Source organism: Pelecanus crispus, chromosome 7, assembly GCF_030463565.1.
Source record: "Pelecanus crispus isolate bPelCri1 chromosome 7, bPelCri1.pri, whole genome shotgun sequence".
Classification (NCBI taxonomy): domain Eukaryota; kingdom Metazoa; phylum Chordata; class Aves; order Pelecaniformes; family Pelecanidae; genus Pelecanus; species Pelecanus crispus.
The window spans coordinates 16,268,063-16,285,199 of NC_134649.1; the positions used below are offsets into that span (position 1 = coordinate 16,268,063).

A 17,137-nucleotide genomic window follows, 5' to 3' on the forward strand; every position below is an offset into this window, starting at 1 on the left:
TCTGGGGGACTGTAACCCAGGAAATGGCAGGTGGTCGTTACAAATTCATGGAAATGTTTTTCCAGAAATGCCAGGAAAAGGAAATGCACTTTTATCTCAAGTCTTGTTTCCAATGGTTTGAGAAAGTATGTCTGAATTTTATTTTATTTTTTTTTTAAATGGACTAGTTAAATTTTACAAAACTGCTGCCTGAGAACTTAAAGCAACATCAAATTATGGCCATTTTATGCCTGAGAAGGAGTTGCCTGACCAGGATTTTAACAAACTCTCTTTAAATTTGCTATTAAAGTTCATTGAAACCAACCAGTGTTCCCTTCCAGGTGACACTTTGAGTGCAGTGTAAGTATATCTTCCAGAAGTACTTTTATTTTCTTTTTGAACATGCCCTGTGGAGAATGATCAGAGTAAAGATATCCAGCAGATATTCTCACCTTATCTCACCTTTATCTTGTCATATCATATAATAAAATTGTGATTAAATGATGAATGAAAACAGAAAAATAGGAATTTTGTATTTTAATTGAAGACTCAATTGGTCAACTGTAAGACTGGTAATCTTGCCAGATACTTGTCTTCAGAACATCAATTAACTTCTAATTTGCATGCATACTGTTCAGATTAATTTTATTAGCAGCTGACTAAACCGGTTCAGATTCTTGATTTAGGTACTGAAATTGCTGGGTACTTTTGTGATGTTACAATAATTATTGGTAGAAGGAAGCAGGTATCGTACTTCCAGCTTTACTATTATATGCAAATTTGAGTTGTATTGCCTTTATTACTTAAGTACTTAGGTCATTGGATGTGCTGTTTATTTACAACCTTGGTATAGTCTAAAAGCTACAGAAATTTACATCATGTTAGTATTTTAGAGTATAAATCATACTTTAACATGTCATAAATTCCTTTTTGATAGTTCTGTCTTTACTCTGAAGTGCAGAAAGGGAAAGCATTTCTCTCGCTAATCAGTCTCATTTTCTTCCTTACATATCTCAAAATCTCACTTTGTTTCTTGGCAAGTGTGTAAGGGCATCAGTGTACCCTTCACTGCTAGTGGTCTTAGGAATAACTGCTGTCCTTATGGAAAGAATTGAAAGTAATTATTTAGCAAAGCTTTATTTTAGAGAAGAACATAGGTGCGTTACATATTTAAGCACATTCTTGTCTTTATGTGAAAGACAAATTTCATTGGCATAGAATAAAAAAAATATGCATGAAATAGGAAAACAAGAAATCCATCGTGGAAAGAAAAAACTGTATAGCGTAGCTATTTATTCTTTTTCATCCTAATGTAGATGCTTGATGAAACATTGTTTTTCTGTGTACAGATCCTCTACAGACAAAGAAAGTAAGAAAGGTGCCCCCTGGTTTGCCTTCTTCTGTAAGTACTACGTTTTTTAACTTATAGTAAACAAATCGGGCTCAAATTGTGCTGTCTTTACCTGACGTACATACAAATTACTTAACTTTAGCATTAGGAAGGCTATCTGCTGGACATGAACAGCTAGGCTAGGTAATTGGGAGTGGTTCTGGAGGACTAAATACACATTTGATGTGGAATTTTTAGATTTCATAGCAGTGATTTGTAGCTTGCTCATATGCTCCTACCCACTTGTCCCTGTCATTTGAATTCCTCTCTTGGGAAGAGAGCCGGGCCAGGAGCTGTCAAAGAAGATCTCCTGTACAGGTCTTTTGATGTTTAATTAGTCATTATGTTGCTGAACAGGAGGACAGACAGAGATTAATAGCTGAGAATCTTAGAAATTTACATTTGTAATAATCCCAGTGGAGCTGAAGACATTAAGATTCGGAGGACATGTACAGCTCAGCTTGCCTCAGTAGGACTGAGGTTATTAATATGCATAAATCACCGAGTCAGATGTTCATTGTGAAGCCCTGGTGGATTTTAAAGCCTTCATTAAGCCTTTCCTAACTTCAGCCTAGCATCAGGAAAGCTTTCAAGCAACTAGTTTGTTGATCCCTCTTTGCTTGAAAATTTATCCTTCGAGAATAAAGGGCTTTGATGAAAAAGGTTGGAAGGGTTTTGGTGGAAAAATCATTAATGGCTGTGATAATCTAATGCTATAGGGGTGTTTTGCGGTATTAAATACGCTTTATTCTTAAAAGGAAGAAAATTGTTTATAAATGAATCTGCATTTAAAAATTCACGTGAAGTGAAAAATCCCCAGTGAAGTGAAGGACAGAATGATTTTTTTTTTTTTTTTCTTCCCCTGCTCAGAACAAACAGGAGGGGAGGGGGAAGCTCCACTGCCTTGCGGGGTACATCTCTTTGTTGTGTAAATGGATGTTGGGCTTTTATTTGGCAGTACTTAACACATGGGCGCAGGTGCACTTGGATGAGTCATAACTCAAAGCCGGATAGGCTGAATAGAACATACTGCCCAGGCAGCAGTAATATAGCGGGAGCAAAATGGGTCTGATCTTTTCATTTTGTATTGAGTCTGAAGTGCGGATGGTGTCTCCTAGTCCTCGCATCTCCCATGTTCTCTCCTCCCTCTCTTTCCCTTCTCCCTCTCCCTGCTCACGGTGATACATGGGATCTGAAATCCTATTTTAACCATACTTCCAGATGGAGCTGAGATAGTATAGATAGCCTGGGGCAGCTGTGCTCTGAACCTGCAGCCTACCTGGAAGCCAGGATTGCAGCTGCAGGCACTCTTAAAAGCTTTTGCTTGCATAAGCACTTGGGCCCCACTAGAGGCTGAATAGCTGCTTGATAAACAAAATGAACACAATGCCTCAAATCATTATTCCCGAGGCCAGGAATATTCTTCTTCTTCCTTCCCCACCACTCCCCCCCCCCTTTTTTTTTTCTCCCCTTCAGCAGCAGCTAAAAATAGTTTGGCAATTTACATTTTAACAGTTGCGTGTTATGTAGGGTGGCTTTACAGTCTAGCAGATGATTTCTGCTAGATTAACAAAAATATATTTAAAATGTCAGAGAAGCTAAAACACATAGCAGTGCAATTTTCATGTAATTTATTACTGTAATTCTAGGCGAGTAATAAAGCTTGCATTACATGTTTAATATTTAGTAGCGTCAGCCAGGTAAAGAGATCGTTTTAGCAGATGAAAAATTTCTCTCATTTCTCTTACCAGGCTTTAATTTTAAGAAGCAGTATTTTTCAAACGGTTTTCATTTAATTCTTCTTCTGTGAGAAGAGCATAGACAACAAAATGCTGATAAATTTTATTTGTGTTAGCATTGTACCAATCTGCGCAATAAAGTGATTGCGATGCTGCAGTTTTTCAGTACTGTTTCTCTGTATTTCAATGCTTTCAGTGCTGAATAGAGCCTTGAAGTATAATGACATATTAAAAAAAAAAAAGTGATATGAGATATTATGTGTTTGGAAGATGACACAAAACTAAATTTCACTGAGCATCATAGGAAATTTAAATTGAGTAGATAATTATGTAAGTGTTGTCTTTATTTAAAATATACGTCGGTAAGAGGTCAGAATGTGTTGTGGGAAAGATAAAAATTGATTTAGCTAATAGGTAGTGCAGAGAATTTTAATTATAATATGGAAAGTCACAAGAAAGATGATACCTAATGTTATTATACAAATCTGTATTTTTTTAATTTTTCAGTTTCTAAAAGATTGTTTTCTGCAATCTTTTTGTGTTAGTATAGGGCTACCATGTCAACAGATACTCAACAGTAATTTGATTTCCTAGAGAACTGTAATTTAATAACAATCTTTTAAGAAATAATGGTTCTTTAAAAAAAAAATCTTCCTCTAGTTTGTTTCTTTTTCTCTTGAATTTGTGTGGTATTTTCTCAAATTACTTGCTTTGAGGTTTATCTTTTTTCATGTATTCTTATCAGGGCCTGAAGTAGAAATAGTTACAGAGAAGAGTGCTAATGAATTGCTTAGTTACTTTCTGCAATGCAACTCAATCTGAACTTGTCCTTTTACTGTAAAAATTAAATGCACCAGGAAAATGCATTTTTAAGTTTTCCTGTCCTAAGTTGCAAAGTGGTGAGTCATTGCCCAAAACTTTGTGCATGTTGACATGCAAGCATTTATGTTGAACTACAACTACTAAATTTAAAGCCTTGTGGGGAGGATAGGAACTAAAAAATCAGTGGTTTATTTTTTTCTCACTGTTAGCTCAAGCCAGGCTTGAGTGAACAGAAAGATTATGATGCCCCGTTTATATTTATAAGTGGGGGGTGGGGTGTGGAATACTGCTCAGTTAGTTACGTTATCCTCAGAGATTCAAAACTGTTGTATTTCTGAGAATTTTTCTGATTGTAGGAGTTACCTTAACTAAGCCAAGAAATTAGTAACGCTTGAAACCAGTTGTAACTAATCGGCAGGGCTGAGTTAGGAAGAGCAGAGTGTCAGGGTTTTCAGAGCTGTTCAGTCCACAGAGGGAGAAGAAAGAAAAGTAAGGCTCACTTGGAAACACGCAGGGAGATTGCCATCTAATTATGGATGGGCTATGAGTAGAAACGTACTATTTACATGTGTAGTCAGAAAATATTTCAAACTAATCTTTATGATTAGTACCATAATCAGTAGCTATCATGAAATCATAATACTAAGAAAAATAGTGTGAATATCTATCACGATTCTTTTGCCATTTAATTACTCTCATATCAGAGAAATAACCTGAAATACATCATGTCTGTTGGTTTTTGTTACAGAATATCAGCTGTGACAGACAGGCACAAATATTTGATTGGTTTCTGTGTAGTGCCATTTCTAATAACTGTTTTGAGTACTTTAGACCTTCCACAATATCTGAGACTATCAGTTAATATTAATTTATATTGCCACTTACTTAATAAGAGATTGTCAAATGAATATTTTCTAATACCAGAGATCTCTTTCTAAATTCAAACTCATTATGATTTTCAATAACTTTAAGACAATTTATAGCTGGATTATAGAGGTTCCTCATCTATCATCCTCTACAGCATGCATATAGTCCATGGGTCCTAATTTACTGCAAGAATTCTTTATGAAGAAAAGCTAGAGAAGACTTAGTTTGAATGCATGGAACTACCTCCCAAACATTTAAGGCACTTTTCTTTTGGGTATCATGCTAGTCATTTAAGACCGAGTTTGAGAAATATATGTCAAGACTTGTCTCGTAAAGATACCAATGGTACCAGAAGAAAAATAATAGATCTTACTCCTTTCTGTGCTCCCCACTTCCTCCACCTCTCCTGAAGGGCAAAAGGAGATTATCTGAAATGGTGGAGTGGAAAGGATCCAGTCCTCTGAATCTTTATCTGAAACCCAGTTTTTGAGACTTTAATGTTTAGATTGTATTAAAAATAATATAACATTCACCACAAGAGGACTTTCTTTAGAGAGTTAGCCTCAATATTAGCAAGTTCAAAGTGTATTGGAGTAGCCTGGTGTAAAGCAATATCCCTGGAATATGTTTATGAAGTCTGTGGCTCTGAATAAAAACTTGGAGCATCCTGGGTAGATATTTTGTGTGATGTTTAGCTGACTGTGATGTTATGTTTAACTGACTGTCTAGTGGGATTTTTTTTTTTTGTAAAGTTTGTTCCCACTGGCCAGAAATGGTGTCAAAACGTAAAAAGCAGCATTTAGTTTGTTCAGAGCTGTTCTGAATTGCCTTGTGCAGTCAAGTGATACATTCAACTGTCACTTGTCTTTAGTATCTAACACTCTCAAAGACAGCAGTAACTTGCCTGACCCTTGCCTCTGATACTGTGCTGTGTTTTAGAAGGCAATTTTAAATAACAAAACTGAGCAAATAAATTTTTATGGATAATGCAACACAACTTGCGATTTCTTCCTCATGACTAACTCTTCCATCTTCCGTTCTTCCGCTTTATGCTCATTCTTTGGTCACCTGATTCAAGGGATAAAGTTTTTAGGGCCTTGCTCTGTACTCCTTTCTCAGCACCATGTTCATCTGAGAGCTTTCACAAAAAGCAACTATATAAAACATCCAACCCCTAAATTATGTTACAAACCAAGTAAAAGTGTTTCTTTGAGATTTTATGTTTATTAAGAAAAAGACCTGGTTTTCTGGTTGGATTATTCTAGGTTTTTTCAACATGGCCTGTATTTGAAATCTATCTGAAAACAGCAGTAACCCATATAGTGTCCCACCTGCTCTTCGCTATACAAGAACATTTAGCTGTCATTAAACAGCTAAGCAGTCCCTTGCAAAGTCCTGCTGTGAGAGTTCAGATCGAGTTCTCACTGAATTAGGGTGAAGGTACTTAAGTAACCCTCTCTTAATAGCATTTTTTTTTTATTGCAATCAGATCATTTTTCCAAACTAACTACCTTTTCATCTGACTGTGGTGAACTATTATTGTGAGGTTGCTTAATTGAAAGATCTGTTCTGTGGAAATCCTGCATATACATATATGAGGGATATATAATGATGTCAAACTATTTCTCCGTGTTTGGATTTACTGGAGAGACTTTATTTTTGACGTTTTCACAGTATATCAAAATGAACATATTAGATGCTCTTAAATTAGAGTGTAGATCTGCATAAAAGAACCTTAAATCTGTGCATAGTTCTAAAAACTGTTATCTGAAAAAAAACCATGACTGAATTGCAGCTCGTGTAATTTAGGGAGAAGTTATATGGAATTGCTGCAACTCCTGCTTTACCTCAAAGGTTAATGTGGCCATTACCATAAATTGGTGTGGTGTTTAATAACAATAGATAAGGATAAAAGCTTTTTTGAAGGCTATTTCTTAATATCTTTTGCTTGATAATACTTGCGGTTTTGGTGGGAAGGCTTTTATAATCCCTGAAGCCAGCTGGGAAAGTAGTGAGCAACGTTGTGTTGCCGGACTTTTACGTGCTGTTGAACCGACATGTTTCTTTTCCGTTGCTTGCTCTAGCCCAAATGTTGGGCTTGGGCAGGTTGCTTTGCCCATGACCGTGCCATTGATCAGAAACGGGCAATACAAAAATTGATTGTTTTTTTTTTCAAAAGAATGGTACTGAAATTAAAGCACTGCATAATCTTTAAATGAAATTTCAGATTAAGATGTGTGTTTATGCACTGAAGAAATTGAATTAAATTAGCTCGTTTTAGTGCCACAGAGTTTCTTGTGATGTCAAGACTTAGAAAGCAAACAAGTTGTACAGTCTTGGAGATTTAGTTATGGGATTTCATACCGTTTGTGCTGATAGCTAGGATTAGTTGTCAGTGTTTTTTCTTTCTGTAGGGAAGTAGTAGGTGGACTCCTAACTGTGGATGACAGAGGGATTGCTCGTTTGGTTTTTGATAGCTCATTCAGCTTCATTTGCAAAACAGTTTCTCCAAGCAGCAAGTTGGGAGTACAGAAGGGGAGAGATGCAAGGAAGTATATGCTGAGGCACAATTAGCTCTCTGCATTTTGACATGCAATCTTCTAAAGCTTCTCTGACACTGAATTATTTAATAAATCCAAAAAGTGTGTGTGCATTGATATATTAGGCTGGGCTCAGGTTTTGACTATGGAGCCACCTACAGGGCGATCACACAAGTGCAGGTGTAGCTGCATTGTTTTGGTGAAGGGAGAAAGTGAAAAATGCACTGTACTTCAGTAATGAAATAAAAGTTAAATGATACTAAGGTTGGACCAGCAGAGGGACCCCTTAATCACTTCTTAATTTTGCAAATAAATTTTCTTGGCCATATTGAGTTGATGTGAAAAGCTTTGTAATTCAGGTAGTCGTCTTCTGCAAGTTTCAATAACGCAGCCTTGCTAATTCATTTCAGGTTTTAAAATTCTTTCAAGGCCTATACACATTTTTAGATTGGGTAGGTTTTTAGCACATTTTTGGATGATGATTATCTGGCTTCTGATGGGATAATTTATTGCCTCAGGATAATGAACATGTTTGTTTACTTTTTAATGCAGATATGGGTAGTTAAGACCTTCATATAGAGGCTTTCAAACCTTAAGTGCTTAATACTTTCAGCAAAGTAATAAAACTTCCTGAATTGGAGCAATATCCTATATAAGTTGTATTTGAAAGATTTTGAAACAAGTTTTAAAACCTTCTCAAATTGTTTTGTGTTTGATTCTGAAAAATCTGATATACAACACTTTTTTCCTCATTCTTGCCACTCTAGTAAAATATTTATGTAAAAACTTAAACATCTGAAGTTCAATATTATTAACTTAAACACCTGAAATTCAATATTATTTGGAAAACTGCTGAAAGAGAAACTTCCTAGCTGTAGTTTCCAAAAAAACCCAACAACCACCTCCAACCCCCCAAAAACCTTGTGATATTGCTAGGTAAAATAATGGATAGCAACTAATATGAATTTCATTAGTATTTGTTGTCTGTTCTCTATCCCTTCAAACTGTCCCCTCTTCCCTGGTTATAGTAACATGAATGTTAAATGTGAAGTTAAAGACAAACCTTTTGAACAGGAAAACCACCAAACCATTTCAGCTCTTGCATAGATGAGTAAACTAATTTGCTTAAAACATCCTCGTTTGGATATTGTGGGGTTTTGCCTATCAAATTTTGTCCCCTGGTTTGTTTTAAATTGTCTTCCATACTGTTACTCTGCTCTGTCTCTGCTGAATAGCATACTTAGTGGTTGGTTAACCACAGAAGACTAAACTTCCAGGATTTTAAAATAAATTAACATTTACTTAACTGAATTGATTAATTAGAGGACTGTATAATAAGCAATGTGTTTTCCCCTTAAAACAGCCAGGTTTGTGTCTTAAGACTTGAAACCTTGTCTGTTCTAACAGCCACATTATGCATGATGTTCAGTGCATCCTTTATTGATGATCCTAACTCTGGCCTTGCTATGTAGTTAATCATCATAAATGTTTGGGTTTAAAATAAGTTATATTGGGAGTTCTAAGATGTCTAGAATTTTTTTTTCTGAATTGTTGCAAGAGAAGCAGCTCAAAGTTGCTATGTATGTTTTAATTAGCAACAGGTTGTTCAGTATCGGACTAATTTTCTATGAATTTGTCTTTTATCCTCTATCCCCCATTCCTTGCCTTTATTTCAATGGGGCATCAGTTGGGGTCTGTCTCTTCTGTTCAAGTTCCAGTTTTCTTAGAACTGGTAAGAACTTAATCGGTTGTGAGACTTCTGTTCCTCTGTCGAATGTGGTTGAAATTGATAGTAAGTTCCAACTGTGGACAGAGTGGGGAGAAAAGGAGAGACTTGTAGGGCAGTTGCCTTTGCCTTATTTCCAAAAATAGCAGGTTAACCTAGCCCCTAAGAAATTAAATGGAAATCAGTAAGAACAATAGAATTGGTATCCCCATCAAAAGCAGGCTTGGGCTCTTACCATGTTACCGTTCTTTCAGCAGGATTGAAGCTAACTCTCCATGAGGAAACTTGTGATACTTGGGTTTACACATCACAGTTGCTTTTGTTGGTGAAAAGGAACTTTAATTTCTAGTTGCACATAATGAATTGTAAAAGTTTTTGCTACTTGTGTGTTTGAGTAGACCCATTTAAAATAATAAAACTGTGGTAAAAAGCAAAAATCTTTTTTAAGTATTTTGGTATTTCAGTCTTGTGGAATACATTTGGCCAGAGGATGGCTCTCACCCATTGAGATGGTACTATAATTATCTTTCATATGGTATAATTTTCAGCGATCGGGAGAAATTATGTTTATTTTTTATAAATTCAAATGATGGGTCACATATGCTTATTGTGTATTTGCTTTGTGGCTCTGACAAGTTGGACAGAAGTGTATTTCACATAAAAGTTTGCTTTCAGGGAGAACATCTAGCTCATTCACCAAATCTCTCAGTGTTAAAACAATCTCTGAAAATATTCTCCTACAGGTAGCTTGGTTTATTATTAGGTCAGTATTTCGCTCTGCATCAGCTTTCATAATCTCTTTACATACTTTAGAAACAGGCAGTTTATTGTTTTTGACACACAGTACAGGGTCATGAGTGGAAACAATTCGGGCTACAAAGTGCATGTCAGTTCAGTGCTCCTCTGCTGACGGCATGTCTGTCTGAAATCAAGTTTAAAAAATTGGCCCTGTCTCCAGCTGACTTGTTTTGTCAGGCTGAGTCATAAGATTAACCCTTGACTTGTCACCAAGGAAAAATGGAGTAAACAACTGTACCCAGTACAGTATCGCTGATCCAGCTATGATTCATTTCACTGTAACATGATTCTCTTAAGAAAACAAATTTCAGAGCAGCTGTCGCTTGGCTTAAATGGGGATTATAAAAATTGCAACCACAAAACAAAAACTTACTTTGGACTTCAGGAGCTTTTGGAATAGTTATTTGGTGGTAGTTCCTGCAAATACAGAGTTATTGGTAACAGCTTTCTTGCGCAGTCTTTCAGATTCTTCCATTTTAGGTTTATTTTTCATCTATTCTGGTGAAAGTACACTTCTGTGGGTTCAAGTTTGATATGCTTGGTGGAATTATCGTTTGATCCTATAAGGTGAATTGATGTAGCAAATGTCCTGTGAGAAACAATGTTTTTGTATGGTAAATGTAGAACAGATACAGTGACAAATTTCAAGTATCATACACTAAGATTTTATTCCCACTGATGTAACAGAGTAGGACAACTAATTCCCTTTTCGGTAAAATGAAATTGTTATCCTTTTGATTTGTGGGGAAGTAGCTCAGGAGCAAATTCATTTATTGACTCATTATGGAGGTACCAGTCTGTAAACTAGTTTGTCTACAAACAGACAGCATTTGCAGGGGCGCTACTCAGTTTTATTGATCATAGTGTCGCTGTTGTCTTACCCATGTGATGGTGAACAACGTCAATGATTTCCTTGTACTGATAAATGTTAATTGTGTTAGTATATATTACCCATTAATATTACCTGTACGTTTTTCGTTACAATTGCTCTGTACAAGTATAGGGCAGTTGCAATGCGGAGAAGCCCCCCTCCCAATGCTGCGTAGTAAAGTTAGGTTTTTCTGCTGTATGTTTTAACGTTTTTCCAATTGCTTGTAATATGGGTGGATAATGCTTGTTACTCGAGAGGGGGCTTGATCATGCTCCTCATCTCAAATACAACTATTTTGAAAACTGAGCATGTGTGCATGGAGGCACAGTAGCAATTAAAACTATGTTGATGATAGTCTTTACTTCCAAGAACTGACTCCAGTTACCCTGGAAGTATTTTTAATGGTTTAAAAGTTTGTGTGCTTGAATTACTTCAGAAAAAAGGGGTTCTCTTACTTCTTCAGCTCTTGCAAGCTGGAAGCGCCTTTTCCAGCGTTTAGGCTTTTTTCTAAGTTGTACGTTAGTCTGAATTAGTGATTTTAATCTAGTGCGCTGTGAGAAGTAGCGCATGCAAAGATCTGAAGATCTTTTAGCATATCTCATCTGTAGAGTCCCAAACATTAGTGAGAAGCTTTAAGGAATGGCATTGTTAGCTGCAAATCAAAGCTCCTTACGGACTCTCGGGGGACTGAAATGGGTCTTTGTGGTCCCTAGGGGAAGAAGGAAGCCGCAAGTCACTCTGCAGGCCTGGCAATTTAATAGTCTGAAGTATAGTGATGTTCTTTTTTGCAGCTGCTGCTGTTATGTCTTTTGTATTGGAGAAGAGTTCGGTTCAGATATCATTAGCTTTACTGCACAGTTAAATATTTCTGGTGCGTAGTTTGACTTGCAGTAAAAATGCAAGTGTTCTTCAGCTGATGTGAACTTCAGGATGTATTTGCCAACATAGTCTGAGCACAGTAGTCTCCTAATTGATTGGAAGAGTTCCCTGAAAAAAAAACATTTGAAGCTGGAGGTGTGAATATTTTTTGTCAGTAAGTGCATATTCTGTAAATTTACAGACATGACAGTAGTTGGTCCTGGGATGATGGACATTGTACAGAAGACCCACTAAGAATACCATAGTATTCTACTGTAGTCAATTTGTCTTGCGGATCTTTTTAGTTCAGAAGATTTCCCTGACACACAAGGTGCTTGGGAGAATGAACCAAATTTCTGCGACTTGCTTTCTTTCCCTGTAAATTGCTGAATTGAACTTTGCCCATTTTTTTTTTTCCTTATCCTGAAGTATTTTCCTGCTTTTGTCAGGAGGGAGGCAGGGAGAATTCACAACATTGGCAGTTGACACAGTTAGAGGTGGAGAAATGTGCTTTTGCTTTAACCTTTTTTTTCCTGGATTGAAATCAGACTTACCAGGAGCTAAGTTAATAACCAGCTGCATTCATATGTAGAGAATTAAAAAAAAAAAAAAAGTACACCTCATTAAGAGTTAATGTTTGTTAATGGCACCGTTCAGTGAAGAAAGCAAAAATACTTTAAGCAGGCATAGGTAATGTGCAAATATTGAGGGATTTTTGTGCTGGAAGTTAGTTGCAGTCTGTTTGCTGTCTTGTCTAATTTGCATTTTTGCGCTGTGCCAAAGTTGTTGGGGTCCCCCACCTTCCCTCTTCATCCCTTTCTTACGTGGGCACAGGATTGCTTTTTTTCATACAAAACCGTATTATACAATATAAAGGGAGCCTGGGCTCATGTTTCCAAAGAACCATCATACTTTGCCTATTGTACCTTAAAGATGGATTTTGGATGATTTCAGAAAATGAAAATTTTTTTTTTCTTTTTTTAAGCCCAGCATCTTGCGAACGCGCCGTGCGTGTGTCAGGGCCTCCCGCCCCCGGCTCCCCGGCTCGGAAGCAGGCCGTGGCCCGGTGACCGTGCTGGGGCGGGCTGGGTGTTCGGGACGCGCCGGCTGCCTGCGGGGTGGCGCCGCCGGGGTGCTCCCCCCTTCCCACGGGACTCGCTCCCGGCCGCTCCCCGCGGCTTGGCCAGGCGTTTGCCAAAGTCAGAAGCAACTTCAGGCAGAGCCGCACGGCCGGAGCTGCGTCAGGCAGCGCCTTCCACCGCCACAAGCGCTCTAATTTAATTAAAGCAAAAAGCCCGAGGTGAACTGGCTCGGGACGTATCCATTTGCTGTCCCCTTGTAGCTGGCGGAGCCCTGCGCGCGGGGCAGGGTGCGTGCCCCCTCCCCTCCCCCTCCCCCCCCCCCCCCCGCCGCGCGCGCTGCTTGGCGAAGCCCGGGGCCGGGCCGCGGCGGGCAGAGGCGGCGGAGCGGCGGGCTGGGGGCCCCGCGCCCGGGCCTACCCCCGCGCCCGCCCGGAGATGGTTCAGTCCTGCTTTGCATAAGTCGCCTGCGAGGCGCTCCGTGCGCGCGGGCGGGCGGGCGGGTGCGGTGGAGAGAGGCGGCGCGGCGCGCCTCAGGCCGGCCCGCCGCCAGCCGCGCCATGTACTGCGCCTACCCCGTCCCCGGGGTGGGCAGCAACTCCCTCATGTACTACTACAACGGCAAGACGGTAAGGGCGGCCGCCTTTGTTCGGGAGCTGCGGCGCGCCGGGCAGCCGTGCTGGGGGGGCGGCCGGCCGCCGGGCAGATGCGAGTTCGCAGCGCGGGGGTGCCCCCGCGGGTCCGGCGTGCTTTCCAGAGGGCGACCGGTTCCCTGCCGGAGCAACCGGGGCGGGGGGGGGGGGCGAGCGGCCCGCGAAAGAACCTACAGCGGGGTCTGCGGGCTGCGTCGCGTAACGGGGCGAGGGGGAGATGAAAGTCTCCGCACTTGGGCGCAGAAACGCCGAGTCCGGCGCCGCGGGAGCGCGGAGGGCGGCCGCCCGCAGCCAGGCGGCGCTCGGGGCCGGGGCCGGGGCCGGGGCCGGGGCCGGGCTGCGCGCTGAGGTGCTGGCAGCGCGGCGCTCACTGCGGAGTGAAGTTTGGGTTCCTGCGTGCCTGCGGCTTTTCCTTAGGGTTTGTTGGTTTTGTTTTGGGTTCTTTTGTTTGTTTGTTTGTTTTCCTTTTTTTTTTAACCTCTCCTCTTCCAGACGGCTGCAGGGCAGCCTTCTCGGGTGCGCCTCAGCAGTGGCCGCTCTGGCTGCCCGCTCGCCCGCTCCCGAGCCCGGCCGTGGCACCGGTAGCGCGGCGCTGCCGGGCGCGTCGGGCAGCCTCCGCTCGCCGGCCGTGAACGCTGCCGGGCCCGGAGCCGGTCGGCTCGCTTGTGCGACTTTGAAATAATCGAAACATTGCTACAGCCACTGGAGGGGGGGAAGCAGATGCTGAAAACAAATAAATCTTCTCTCTAGATTTTCACTTTCCGGCAATTGAATGGGATATTTCTGTTTCGTGGTTGATACTTAGCATTTTTAAGTTCGTATGGCAACAGTTCTGATCTTTGCGTATGAAAACTAGCATACGATGGTAAACTTAACACATTATGTTTCTTTGCAGTCTGTTTATGTTGTATGTGGTTTTGGCTTTCTTCTGTTATAAAAATAACATTAAATAGAAAAAAGGGAGATGCTGATATAGATCTCTTGTGGGTTGGGTTTTTTTTTGTTTTACTGCTGTTTCTCCTCTCGTGGACCTATGTGAACTTTGCCTTTATTAGTAAACTTTTTGCCAAGAATTTTGTTCAATGATAAATAATTAAACTCTGCGTCTTTATGTTCATTAAAGATACTGTGTATGAGCTTCTTGAATAACAGAAAAGATACCGGAGGAGAGGTTAGGGGAATGGGTAAAATTGCTTGGTCTCCATTTCATTTCCTTTGGTATAAATGCCAGCTGTCTTTCAAATATGAAATGATTTTTCTTTCATGTCTGCTCCTAGACTAAAACAATCTGTTTGAAGTTTTATGTGAAGATATATATAAGACTTAAGTAAAATTAACTATACAATACCCCTGAAGCAAAGGGAATATAACTTGCATGGAGTTTTGATTTTATTCTTTCTAGAGCACAGATCACTCTATTACAACATTTCTCTTTGTTCTTGTAGCAGGAAAAAAGGCTTTGATCTTATTAAGTATTTCCAGGCATATAGTAGATGGAAGTGCTGGTACTGTAGGAGAGCATGGCTTGAAAATTGATAGCATGTGCCTGTTATGGGTCAGAGGTGACCTTTATGAGCTTGAAGAGTTAGTAAATAGATGACAAATCATATGATGATCCTATATCATGTTGCCCAAGGTTTTATTTAAATTTTTTTTTAACATCTCACTCGCTTTTAGCATTTTCTTTCCTAGGAATTCTGCAAGTTGGAGCAAATTACTAATTTAAATATACAGAAGAAGGATACGTGAAGTTGGGGGGGTTGGTTTTCGTGTTACAGTTTTTGAAGCACACATCTTGGTGTGTACCAAATCTTTGTGTGAACCTCTCCATAATGAGAGAACAGTACATACCCTAATTTTGATGTCTTACTGCTTTTATGTGTATTGTTTGATCAATTAGTAGTTGATAGTACATACCTCATTGTTTGAGTTCAAGATTTTTTATTTAGATTGTTGTATTAGATTTTAGATATTGACATTCCTTGATACCTGCTGATGTATATAAAATCTGATTTATTTACACACAAGGCAAGTGGGAAATTACATGCAGAAAACGTGTGTTTTAAACTTTTTATTAAATATGTTAAGCTTTTTTCTGGCTTACAGAATTAAGAAGTTGAAAAAAACCAGAATTAAGCTAAAAAACAAGTATCTGAGCACCCCAATAGATGGTCATGTGTGCACTGGCAAATAAGTTAAAAGTTTAAAAATTGAGTCAGGGGGTTTTACTATTAGAAGAGGTTCCATTTTTGTAATTTTGTACATTTTAAGAGGGACACAGGAAAGTGAAAAGTCGTGTTTTAATACAAATCCATTGCTAAGGAGTAAAATTTTACCGTTACATGTAATAGGTGTTATAAAAAATATTTCAAAAATTCTCACCAAATTAAAAAGCAGAAAGTTCTTAATCTGGTTTGTAAAGAAAATAAAACACTTGCTCTGAACTAGAAGATTTAGCCTATTTTTTCTTTTTTCTTGTTTTTTTTGGTCCTTCACCTGTTGATACATAGAAAATATTCTCAGTTTAATAATAAGCTTAGACGGCTTACAAAATCTTAATATAGAGCTTTTTGGAAAAAAATTATAGTTAAAAATTACATCTATCTTCAGAGTTTTACGTTTTCTTCTGTTCAAGAGCTGTGCTGTAGACCCCCAAAAATCAAAACACCTAACCCCCATTAAAAAAAAAAAAAAAGCTGCAAAAATGTTTAGGTAGAAATAATAGCACAAATTGAAATTATCTTTTTTAAACATTTTTATTTTATTCTTTAACTACTAAATAATTAAGCAAACTTCTTCATTCACTGCGGCCTTTTCATTTAAATTTTATAAAATGCAATAGCACCAAAATAATATTTAAGTAATAAAAGGTTTATATCTTCTTTGTGCATGAAGAACAAAATATAGACTTGAAAGACTTCCACTTTTTTCAGTTTACCTACAAGTTTAGAAATAAACTGGTTATTTTCTACGTGTACTGTAGAATTATTTTTATATAGATCGCAATAGACTAGTGTGTCAGTTATCACAAAAATAAATCATTTTAAGGAACACTATTGATTATATTTTATTTTATATCACCTACGACTACCTTTTCATATGAGAATTTGTGAATATATTACACATTACTGTTGTATTCTGCATATTGTATGGGTTAATTTGATATGCCAGTCTACGTATGAGTACTTTTTATTATTGAATAAATATTTGTTTTTCTCAGCATAGGCTGAGATTTTATTGAGCCCTTTTCCAAGGTGGAGTTACTGCATCTTTCTTTCACAGTAGATTTCTACAATGCCTATTTAAAAAGGGAGGAAAAAAAAATCAGCAGAGATATGTGTTTTGCAGATATGTAATGCTTTGTGATTTGTTTTTTTGTAAAGAAGTTCATATTGGGATTTTTTTGAGAAATTTGTTTTTTGCTTGAGAATTTTGAGTGGAAAAGGCTATGTATAAAAGTGTCCCTGTGTGTGCATACATATATACGTACATATGGCCACATATGTATAGATGAATAAATACACATAGGTGTGAGTATATATGTGTATATTGGGGTATTTTTAGTGGAGAAAAAGCCTGTCTTGCAGCCATCGCTCGCAAGAGCTACAGCAGAGAGGAACATGTTAATAATATTGCATGATGCTTAGATGACACGACGGCACGCCTTTCTGTAGCTGTTACGCAATAAATAGTGTACTAAGTCTTTTAACATCAATGTAAAATGTTTTCCATTTGTAAATTTTGGAGCAACCAGGTGCTAAAAAGAACGATTCAATTCTGCTTTTATTAGTATTGGGCCAGTTAGTATACAGGGA

At 38.6% G+C, this 17,137-nt stretch overlaps 1 protein-coding gene across 7 annotated transcripts in view; it reads left to right on the plus strand.

Annotated features, from left to right (window-relative positions):
* The window catches only part of TCF12 (transcription factor 12), a 177,216-nt gene that overhangs the window by 122,620 nt on the left and 37,459 nt on the right, over positions 1-17,137 (plus strand). For 6 of the 7 annotated variants that reach the window (XM_075713958.1, XM_075713956.1, XM_075713957.1 and 3 more), the window contains exon 8: positions 1,329-1,381. In XM_075713958.1, the coding sequence (XP_075570073.1) occupies positions 1,329-1,381 (53 nt within the window). Of the gene's footprint in view, positions 1-1,328; positions 1,382-13,222; positions 13,299-17,137 lie in introns of those variants that run through there. The other variant, XM_075713962.1, reaches the window with a different exon arrangement.